Raw genomic sequence first — 11,970 nt, forward strand, 5'->3', positions numbered from 1 at the left:
GATGGCAGCATATCTGTTTGCAGTGATAAAAATATAAATTACTGACATTCATCATTTTATTATTTTGTAAGATTTACTTAAAAAAGGTAAGTTTTGCCGTGTTGGACCCTCTTTAGGGATTCTTATTTTCTCTACTTTATTCATTTAATAAGCCACTATATTGAATTACTTCAGTTTGACAATAATGCAGAAAAAACTGTACTTGGAATGCTCATTCATTTAGAATTAATTAAATGATATAACATGTAAAATGGTTAAATGACTGACATCTTTGCTATTTCACGTCAAGTTATGACTAAACTGTATATATTGTGATGTGTTAATGATCGCAGTATGTACAGGAATTTAGTATTTCCATATTTATTTATTTCAGGCCTTGATATATCTATTTTTTTACATTCGAGATTGACATTTTCATAACTGATTAGAGCTTATTTCACAGGGAACAAAACTTGACTTTAACACCATAGCTTAAAATCAATTTATTTTTAATATTGAGGACAATAACTGATGGAAATGTCAATTTAAAGTTATTGAACTCGTTCATAATGTATAACTATATATCTTAAAGTGGCATCATTTAAGCCAGGTAACAGTAACATATAATGCGTTTACATGTAATACTTTTTACGAAAGCTTAGATTATTAACAATTGCAAATTATACTCATTCTCACAGAAATACTGACTTTTCTTTCAAAAAAAAATTAAGTAATTCTTTACATCCTTCAGAAATAACTTTATTTCTATCACATATTACAATTATGTATTACACATAAACAGGTGTTCCATTTTTAACGTAACATAGCTAATAGCTTTTGGAATTAAATTGTGGTTCTTCTCTATTGAATATTTCCTACACATTTTAATGTCAAATTTCCTTCAGAAAATATGTAGCCTATAAAGGATTCATACAAATATTAAAATGAACTTTTAAATGACGTATTTACAACTCTTACAATTTTATAGCCTCGATTTGTTGTTCCAGCTTAGAATTCAATGTGTTGTAACTGTTGTTGCTAATACTATACATGTATTAAGTCTGATAATGCTTGTTAAATAAAGGAAATATTATATAAAACACTGATGACATGAAAAATGACGCTTTCAGATCAAATTAAGATAAAAAATAAAAAAAATATAAATAAAAAGATATAACAATTTTCAAATAAATTGATTCAAAAGTTATTAAGTTATTTTTATTAAGAAATAAAAAGAAGTTGCAGAAACAAATAACATTTTTTTCATAAACACTGAAACTGTTTTATTCAATTAAACGCCTATTTCTATATACATATTCAATGGCGTTGTACAAAAGGATAATAAAAGTATGTACATATAGATAAAAAAACACATATGCATGACAAATGAACTACAAAAAAAATAAGTTAAAGATAACAGCCGTGTAAAATATAAAGTATTAAAAACTTAAAAAAAAGAATAGTTTTAAAAAATAATGAAAATAAAAATTAATGGTTATTACAGTAAAATTGTAAACACATTTCCACATCTCGATCAGTTTACTGCCCAATCACAATCTTAAAACAATGCGTAAAAATCTCTAAAATAGTAGGTTTTGACATTTTTCTTGAACATGTCCAAAGTCGAAGAATTTCTTATATACAGAGGCAATTTATTCCAGACAGTTGGACCAACGGTACTAAAACTTCTGTCGTTAAATGTTTTCCTTTTGTTAAAGGGGACAGAAAAACAATAATCCATATTATCAACATATATGAAATTTGGTCTTTTTATGACAGGCTTGTGTAACAGTTCTGTTAGATAAACCGGAGCATTGCCCATAAAACAGTTATACATTGTACAAAGTTTTTTAAAATTGATTCTAGCTTCATAAAAATCCTTAAGTTCAAAGATGATAATTCTAATAATATAGGAGCTAGAATTATGAGCATGGCCACATACGGTGTGGATGATGATAAAAAAAAGGATATAAAAGAAGTCCAAAGTAGATACATTAAGAACAATTTGATAAATTCTGCAAAGAATTATAAGTTCAAGGGGGCAGGATAATAATTCTGGTGCAAGAGACGTGAACCTTGTCATTAAGTATGTGGTTGATAATCAGAAACATATTTTTACGTTTGGAGTTATAACTTTTGTCATATTTTAAGTCTATTTGTTTCCATAGCAACAAATTTTTAATACAGAAAATGAAGACGTGCATAATATCCAGACTGACTAACATTTACCCATATATCATGTTTCATGTTACTATTTTAGTACCATTTGTGTTATCAAGGGATCCAGTTTTGTGGACGGAAAGACAAAGGGTAAACCTAGTCACATCCGGTTCAACCGGTAGGGAATTGATAAGCGGGTGCGCATTACCTAAATATTGTAACAGTTATATAGTTATATTAGATTGATACTTAATTATAAATTTTCTGAAACTTTTCTTATTGAACTTTACAAAAACCATACAAAAAATAAGTTCAAGCAATGTACTTTTTATTTACTTTGATAAATATCGGGTTAACAAAGACGTTGGTAATTATCATGTACAGTAACTGTATGATATTATTATTTAAAGTTAAGCGTTCTTTGTTAAATGTATTAGGTAATAACATATCAATATAAATCAATGCACGATCATTGTATAGAATTTGATAATAGGAGTGAACAAAATATCTTTTAAACGTTTTAAATGTATAAATAAGATATAATAAAACAGATCAACTGTGTATCATTTTTCATTGTTTAAGTTACTGTTTAAATATTCCGCACCATTACTGTGGTTTCAGCGAAATTGCTTCCTCCAAAGTCTCCATCATTACCGTTCAAATTATGACCTGTACATATATAATACGATTAATAATCGTTCAACCGTTAAGATATGATAATGAAAGAGGATAGTTAACATTCTTGTATCTGTTATTGTATATATAACAAGCACACTTGAACAGATCTAAACTTCCTGCTTTGAGATAAGTTTTATTTTAACCATTGATGTTACATCGAATGTTCTTTTCATGTGGAGTTTACGTGTAACGGTGTTTGGATATTATGGGATAAAAATTACTTATTCTTTTTTGGAAAAATGAAGTGGAGTTTAAATTTGGTACGTAGAAAAGATTAGAAAATAACTTTTCATATATTTTTTAAATGATTAGTTAGCATTGAGTACCACATACGTTTTTCTGCCGTAAATGACATGATTTCATAGGCGCATAAAATGATATAGTTGTTTGAAGGTATTTGTAGAGACAGAGATATGACAAGTTAGTATTGTTTCCTCCACAAAATCTCATAATACTGATTTAAATCTGATCCAAACAGCCGATAGTTGCTATTGTGCACAGAATAAGATTTTTTTACTTTATCGCCATTTGAACAATTAAACACTTTCCACTTCCATATTTGCAAAAAGAGCTCTCGCATATTTCTGTTAAAGAATCAAAATTGTTCTAGCGTTTTGAGATTTATACAGCATACAAAAACCTGAATATTGTATTTAGCTGAAAGCTTGCTATTTAAATTATCGTCATCTCTAACTTCTACACAGGTAAAAATGTACCACATGTTTAATTTATGATCGGTACACCTGTTTTTATAAGAGTGAAATATTCATTATTTGCTAAATAAATATCAGATGAAAAAAGATACGACAAAACATGAGTTTCTTATCTCCTTCGGTGCATCGTGGTAGACTGAATTCGTTTACAACGTACTAGATAAATCTTCCCTAGCAAATTCTGGAAATGTACATTTTACAACATCGCCCATCTCTCGGTTGTTTAAACTGTATATTTATTTTTGACGTACATATTATTTTCATTTAGAATCAATATAAGACTTTATTTCAAATTCACAATTAGCAAAATACAATGTTATACATTAAGTTTAAAGACATCTTAATTAAATAAGACGGATGCTAAGTTGATTAGGCGACTGCCTGTAAACTCACGGGTCGTAGGAACAAACCATACATACGGGAGGCACTATTATTATTTGTCTTGCTATTACAGTTATGTTTAGCTCAAGGAAGCGAACTGGATTTTAGTTCAAATACGTTACAAAATTCTGAATAGTTTAACACATAACATTATGTTTAAAAGGAATGAAAGAAAATATTATCATGACAAAAAATTGACGCTTTTTCCATTTTATTATAGAATAGTGTGTGCATTGAGGAATTATCAAATCAAGGGTCAATATAGATAGTTTCAATTTTTCAATATAAAAGCAATTACTGAACCTAACGTGTATATCCAGTAATGCAGGAATTTGCAAATAACGTGAAAGTAATCCCGAATATATGCAATGCTATTGCCAAAACGAATAACACAGTAAGTAAACGAACCAAAATATTTTATTCTAAATCAAATTCAAAGAAATGAATAAGCGCATACGGCTGCTACGACATTATACTTTAACTAGCATTACCATTATTTTCAGGAATATGTTTGCTTCTTTGTATCATTCATGAGAAAGACACCCTGATTACCGTTTTAATGGTGGCCTTTGTATTTCGTCATTTAACACATTTAAAAAAATATTTTTTTCATATTCTGTATACCTAAGACATTTGTCAAACTACAAGTGTCGTATAACAATAGAAGGAAGCTGGTAAAATAAGATTAGCTACTTTTAATGAGATAACCGCCACTGCTTCAGTGCTTTATTCACAAATTCGGCGTTACCACGTAAATATCGTCTCAATTACGTGTTATTTGCTAAATCAAATGTGATAAGAAACGAGTAGATTGGAAAATGCCCCAGGTACACCAAATATAAAATATCACGAAGTTATATGTACATTATTGTATTTATGTATATCAACGAAACTAAAAACACGTCCTATATACGCTAGTCAGGTCGTCATTTTCACGAATAATATTGAAAAATAAACATTTGCATGGAAATATTTTTGATGAGGTTTAAGGAATAATAACTCAGCAACCGTATGCCTTAATTCATTTCTTCCAGATTGGTGTACTAAAAAACATTTTTGTCCATTTACTTATCGCGGTGCTCTTTTAGCCTCTAAATTGCACAATTCTTTGCTACGTTTGTACAATTGCTGCTTTATTTGTAAATTCCTGCATTACTGGATATACACGATGGAACCTTTTCAATTTTTATTTGTAATTTTAAAATGGTGTGACAATGCCACACTTGTTTAAAAACAAACAATACCGCTATCAATTATGAATATGTATCGTTTCACATTGGACGTTCCACGACAACTACAGATGTTTCAAAGTTCCAAAATTTACCATTTCACAATTAAATGTTAAATACCGCTTAACCGGTGTGTAGCGGTGTAGAGAGTATATTGCACGTTCAATTACAATTCATAAATAGGCTAAATCGAATGGAGCATGCAACATTTTTAATTTTGCCGTTATGTGCATTCATCTAGAATTGTTTATTTCTCTCTATTTTACCTAAGTTTAGAAAAGACGTACATGTATTATTTTTGAAGTTGCGTTATATATATTTCAGACATTGTTTGTTTGGTGTATATGGTTAAATGTTAGCAAGAATCAGGTAGAAGGAGGTAACTTAATTTACAGCAGTAAAGTTATAGAAGATAATAATGTGATATTCATCTTTGTTAATTGAAAACGTAATAAAATTCAAGAAAAAATAAATAAACATACATAAAGCACGAAAAGGTGTTGATAACATTACTGAAATATTGTTTTTCTTTCTATTATAGAGATTAATGAACAATGTTTAGAAGATTGTGGATGCTGTATAGATAGAAAATGTGGACCTGGGCATAACTTTCCTGACGAATGCACTTTCGGCTGTATTAATGGCCATAGAGGTGCTCGATGTTATGAACTATGTACATACAATTGTACAGAATGCCCTTATCGTGCAGATGAGTGTAGTTCGTGTTATGATGGCTATTACCCCGGCCCTGCTAGAGATTGTACATCAGAATGTTTACCCGGATGTAAAACATGCACGTCAGGAACCACGTGTACATCATGCAAGGATGGATATGATAACGCCGTTGGTCAAAATGATTGTAGTAATCAATGTAATAATAGTCAATGCGAATCATGTAAGGACTAGGGAGAAAACATAAAAGCGGTGAAAGGAAGGGAGGGATATGTATTAGGTAAATGATAAAAAGTAAAAGGGCCAATACGGGATATAAAGGGAAAATGGATATAAGGGGAAATAAGGGGGAGTGGTAGGATTAAGAGGGGTAATAGGGAAATATACCGTTAATGTCAAATTAACAAGATAAGACTTCACAGAACGTGCAAACATTCATAACATTTATCAAATCGCAAAACACACACGAACACAGAGGGTGACCGCCTTGGAACGGCCAGTAGTAATAACACCACTGGAGTGTTTTAACCGGTGTTAGGTTCGCCTCACACTTAGTCCAACAATGTTCCTTTATGTCGAGAAAGTGTCAATTAAAGTGACTGTAAAAATAATTATACGTGTTTATGTACAGAATTAAAGTACGAATATGAGAAAAAGAGATAAATTATAAAAAAAATTAAAGAACGCACAAAACGACAAAATTGAAATTGTTGCAGGCTTGGTTTGATTGAACCTGTTCATGGACGGTATTAGAATGTGCAAGTTACCGTCCACGTCCCCTAAGACTGGCTTAAGTAGTTTTCGACGTTTAAATTGAAATAGTAAATACGTAATTTTGAAACATCCGCAGATGCGTTTATACGGCGATTATCATGGACCCTTCAAAGTGACACGTTAATGTCTTCCATAAAAAGCGGAACGCTTTTATTTCTACGCCGCCAAGATAATTGTGTTGTTTATCGATGATTTTTAGACTCAAGTACCTCAGAAAAGTCAGTAGATATAGCTGATATATCCCTTGGACATTTTTCTGCTGTGTCAGCAATTGTTAACATCATACTTGTGGTTACAGTGATTCTCTGGAAATCGGAAAAGGTAAAGATTGTTCATGTATCCAACTGAATTAAAAGCAATTTCATGAAAGAACTTAAATATTAATATGAGAATTGAAAATCTTATATAAAATATGAAGTATGTCAGATCTTACAATAAAAACACTTCAAACGTGGTATTATACGTGTTAATTGTTATGATGGTATTATACATGTTTATGGTTATGAAAGGACGACTTTTCAAAAGCCATTTTCAAAATTTATTCGCAATTCAAGCTCCTTTTTCAGCTTTCATTTTCAGACTTTATTGATCATTCAGCGAAGGTCTATTTTCTCCGAAAATGTAAAAACGTTTCACTTTTAACTTCATAGAATCGATTTTTTCAAAGTTATGCCCTTTCTTACTCTTTCTTTTTTAAGTTTACTTTCTAAAAAAAACTGTCAGAAGTTGTCACTTCAAAATTATAAAACTTCTTTTATTTTTAAATTGAAATGCATTTCTAAAGGAAATGTAACTCTATGTGTTTCTTTGTAATGCCCCTTCCTCCTTTTACTAAAAACTAAAAGAATGTCAACAAAAGCAACACATCATTAAATTTCTAATTTGATTTTAATTTTTAATTTTAAACAGAATTATTCAAATATTTTCAGGCATTGAACTGGAATGTGGCAATTCAGGAAATGTTGGCGCTATCAGCAAGCATGGAATTGTACAATGTTTTCTACACTTTTAATTGACGTCTTTCTTGATTTTTCTTTGCATTTCATTTAAAATATATGTGACGCGCTCAGCGATTTTTGGCCCAATTGAAGTTTTTAATAATTGTGAGAAAAACGCTTGCAAAGTCACGCGAGTGTTCATGTCTTAATTTTTAGGGTTTCCCTTCAAAACATAGTATCTTTGAAAGTTTAAAGAATAAAATAAACTAGAAAGAAATAAAAAAAATTACTTTTGAAAAGCCCTTCTCAGCTTCCACGATAAACATTTCCCAAAAATCTATATTTAGAATAAATACACTGTCAGGAGTAGGGTCAGCGAGTACACTACCTTTTACGTCATGTTACTGCATATATTTGCAGGTTTAAGGTAGTAGGACCCTAATGGGCACTATCAGGAACTAAAGAATTGACATCATAGGTCAGATGTATACCTTAAAGTACACCTGTATGCAAAATTTAAACAAAGTTTACCGTACGGAAATAAAGTTTATGGCCACTTTTTCTGAACTCAAGCTAGGGTGTTATGAGGCCCTTTTTTAGAAAAATGAGTAACCTTTAAATAATCTGCCAACAACATTTCTAATGAAAATGTTTTCCATGAATTTTTTGGTAATAAAACAAATAGTACCATTCAGCTAACAATCCACATAAGCAAAAAATTATGGTTTCTACTTAAAAATTTATGAAATCTGTATAAAAATGTTACCCTACCCCACCCATTTTTACCACATGTCAGACCATTTTTCTACTTTAGGGAGCCTAATTTCAAAAAATTCTTAAAATTTACCCAAATGAGTGCCTGTTTTCAAAGTTTTCCCTAAATTTTTAAAAAAATATATTGGTTGATCTTGTAAAATATGAAATACTTTTACCGTCTAGTTTGATTATATTACACTTTGAAAATATCAGGTACCATATTTATTACTAGATTTTAGCATAATTTAGCCAATAAATACCTATATAAATTAAAAATTCAAAAATTAAACACTTTTTTCTTTCCATATGGGACATGAGAGATACATAAATAATGTTAAAAGAAAAAAAGAAAGAAAAAAAAAGTTGACCCTTCTGGGGATTGAACCCATGGCCCTTATTTTCAATGTAGTTAACAGTAATTCTAGCCTATTTAAATACTCTTCAAAGCGGAGATAATGCATTAGGGTGCTAATACCTTAAATAAATATTAAGGTAAGTGCATTTTTTATTATTTATGCTGTTATTGTACATTATTTTTTTCTGATATGTTGAATATGAATAACCATCGTATTTTTACTTTAAACAATTAAATAAATGGGACCATGACACTTGAACTGGTTTATATAAAAAAACATGGCAGGCATCTGGGTCAGGTCATGACAGACACATTTTTTGGGATACATTGTTTATTGCACTCGATTTGTATTTGTCATGGTCTTTATAGAAAGTTATTGTTAACTTTTTTCTAAATTAGACATTGATTACATTACAAAATAAATTGAAGTCCAGGCTGCAATGAAGGAAAAAAAGTAAAACAAAAGTTGCCACAATTACAGTATTTTTTCTACATCACTATGACAAAAAATGTAACTGGACACATAACAATATATTTCGCAATTTGTTTACAATGAATGAGCTTGATATAGATCTACATCAAGTAGATTTATACTGTATAAAATATTTATAAAAAAGGAAATATATGACAAGGCTACAGTAGATCTACTGTAATAATTGACAAATGAATTTCTATTACAATTCAAGATCAATTTAGTAAAGGAAATGTTATCCCTGTACTGCATGCTGCTTTTGAAAAACAATAAATAGATCTAGAACTGTGATTGAAGATGTCACCATAGATAAATACTAAAATGCATTTATTATCATTAGCCCTTTGCCTTTGGTAGTAGATCTATCTACAATAAATCATATTATATTCACATTACTTATACCACATGGCATATTCTACCAGCAGGGCTTCCATTAAGTTCCAAACATTGGCAGTCAAAGACTGCAAAATGTCTGTAATTGGAAGTCACTTTGTAGGTAAAGGAGGAAAAGCATTACATTTTGGAAGCCAAAATCAATGAGTAAATGACTCCCAAACTTTAACTAACAGAAGCCCTGCTACCAGATATTTTAACATTTATGAGCAAGCACTTTTTGCTGAAGAAATATTTTGTGTTGTTGTTTTAGGTCTGACAGCCAACAATAAGAACATACATTTAAGATCTTCAACTTAGTTCATCAGAGTTTTGAAGTAGATAATATGATTATCCAGCATGTTGGAGCCATATTTCTTCAAGGAAACGTACTGGTAAGTGTTTTGATACTTGGTTTAAAGATCAATGATTTACTATGATTTATAATCATTGTATACATATGTAAATAATCATCATAACCTGACCATTCTCACCCTTTTTATCAAATAATGATAATGATAAAATTTTCCTGAATTGCAGTTGAAAGTAATGTAACTTATTTGCAATTTAGCATTTTATATATGATGTCAGATGAGATCTTAAAAATATTGTTTTAAAATTAGATAACTCTGTACAGTAACATGAACTTAATTTTAAGTTTATATTTAGAAATAATGCTGTATTGTTTTATGCAAATACTCTGTCAATAATGTTAAGCTCTTAAAGTATATATACATAATTTTCAGAAGACATAGATAGTTCACCTATTTGCTGTCAGATTAATATACTAAACTATTGTTGGAAATGAGGCACAATGTGTGACATAGTTCTATGCCCTATTGAGCACCAGGGTTATGGAGTAAAAAAGACAATCACTTGTATCAACTGTACTGTATTGGTCAAGATAAAAAACACTTCAATTGGGTATGCGCCATGTATATTTATGCAATATTCCACATTCTCTTTACTTTTGAAATAAAGAGTGCGGTGTTCCCAGCACAATACATGCACATAATGTAGATTCAGATTATTTTAGACATGTTCAAGATTATTATTACTGCCACTTGTACATGATATATAGACTGTATTATATTACACAAGAACTTACATGATGAACAAGACCTTATATGAAACCAATAGCTGTGCAACAATATACAACAATTTACTTATAGTTCATTTCTGTTCAGTCAAATATCATATACACTATATTGTAGTCAAATCATCATATACACTATATTGTTTCATTTATACTTATTCAGGTTTTTGTTATTTCAGGATGGCATGTGAGAAGTCAATGACTTGTCTATGTTTGACAGTATACCAAAAGTGAATTACATTCTCAAAAAAATTGTCTTTAGAAGTATCCCTGAAAAAGCTGAATACTGCAGTATTTTTACGTAATTGTGAAACAAGTTTTTGCAAGTTTTATATATGAATCACTTTTTGCTTACAAAACCTGAAGGCATATGAGGAGACATAGTTGCTATTACCCTGTTTGGGTCAAACCCTCAACATGGGGTTGCAAGACTATTATTCAAGGACATAAGTGAGCTGTCATTTGTGACTTCCCATGTGATTGCAAGACTCTGCTATTGTAATTGTTTTAAATTCTGTCATTTTATTCATTGAAATTATTTCAATTTAAAAATATACTAATATGTTATTCATATTATACAATTTAAAATACACTGATCAGAATATGATTACACTGTCAATATCTGTAACTGAAAATTTAGTCAGGAACATAACTAGTGCAAGCTCTTTCTATTTTTTTTTTTTGGTAAATTTCTGAAAGACCTTTGTTCAAAGTTATTGTGAAATGGAATATTTTTTTATAAAATGCAATTATTTTAAATCATTCAGTTATTTTTGCATTGTTTTGTTACCATGGCAACCAAAATACACCATTTTTGCAATCAGTGCATTAAAGAATATTTGTTTTGGATTGGATTCATATTTTATATGCTATCATGTTATAGATGTGCATTTTAAAGTTGACTAACTTAAGATATGATATTCACCTTAATCATGTTACTGACATTCTGAGAATTTAATTCTTATGTTTAAAGTTATTATCAATAACTATTAAAGGAAAAAATGAAAAATCCTTTTTTTTTCCTGAAAAGTCTTTAATATTGTTGTCTTTTAATATAATATATGCATTAATTCGGTGATGAATTAATCATGTTAAATGCAAAAATATTGCATTTGATGTTTTTTTTAAATATTTTTGTTGCCATGGCAACCGATTTTTGAAAACAAACGATAGTTTTTATATCAAGATATTACATATATTACACTAAGATGAATGATCACTTTATTATTTTTTATTTTATTGTGTATAACTATGGAATTATTTCTAATTTGTATATACCAATAAAAGTTAAAAATGTATTTTTTGTTGTTATGGTGATGTCATACAAATTAGAATATTTCATAAAATATCAAGTATTTTTTTAAAAATAATTGTTTCCAGCTATTCAGCAGATGT

General features: G+C 29.6%; 1 protein-coding gene and 1 long non-coding RNA gene across 3 annotated transcripts; both read left to right on the top strand.

Annotated features, from left to right (window-relative positions):
• Window positions 1-2,919: 2,919 nt before the first annotated feature.
• LOC132717234 (major surface trophozoite antigen 11-like) lies at window positions 2,920-8,066 on the top strand. 2 transcript variants are annotated; one of them, XR_009623930.1, is made up of 4 exons: window positions 2,920-3,077; window positions 5,465-5,519; window positions 5,682-6,907; window positions 7,516-8,066. XR_009623930.1 is itself a non-coding variant. In XM_060700666.1 (3 exons), the coding sequence occupies exons 1-3, from the start codon at window positions 3,057-3,059 to the stop codon at window positions 6,044-6,046; spliced, it is 441 nt and encodes a 146-aa protein (XP_060556649.1). In that variant the 5' UTR covers window positions 2,920-3,056; the 3' UTR covers window positions 6,047-7,116. The 2 variants fall into 2 exon arrangements, 1 of the variants encoding a protein (XP_060556649.1); XM_060700666.1 differs by lacking the exon at window positions 7,516-8,066 and having other exon boundaries at window positions 5,682-7,116.
• A 501-nt stretch (window positions 8,067-8,567) lies between these two features.
• On the top strand, window positions 8,568-11,504 carry LOC132717235 (uncharacterized). Its single transcript, XR_009623931.1, has 3 exons — window positions 8,568-9,874; window positions 10,226-10,403; window positions 10,755-11,504. It is a non-coding gene; the product is annotated as an uncharacterized LOC132717235 (long non-coding RNA).
• The last annotated feature ends 466 nt before the right edge of the window (window positions 11,505-11,970 follow it).

The sequence above is a fragment of the Ruditapes philippinarum genome, unplaced genomic scaffold, assembly GCF_026571515.1.
Source record: "Ruditapes philippinarum isolate M1 unplaced genomic scaffold, ASM2657151v2 ctg6110_1_1_1_1, whole genome shotgun sequence".
NCBI classification, from domain to species: domain Eukaryota; kingdom Metazoa; phylum Mollusca; class Bivalvia; order Venerida; family Veneridae; genus Ruditapes; species Ruditapes philippinarum.

Excerpts from the sequence above, each read along its gene's own strand:
- LOC132717234 (XM_060700666.1), top strand. The coding sequence starts at position 3,057 with ATGAAGTGGAGTTTAAATTTG. Across the intron at positions 3,078-5,464 it reads TGAAGTGGAGTTTAAATTTG|ACATTGTTTGTTTGGTGTAT; the intron begins GTACGTAGAAAA and ends TATATATTTCAG. Across the intron at positions 5,520-5,681 it reads CAAGAATCAGGTAGAAGGAG|AGATTAATGAACAATGTTTA; the intron begins GTAACTTAATTT and ends TTTCTATTATAG.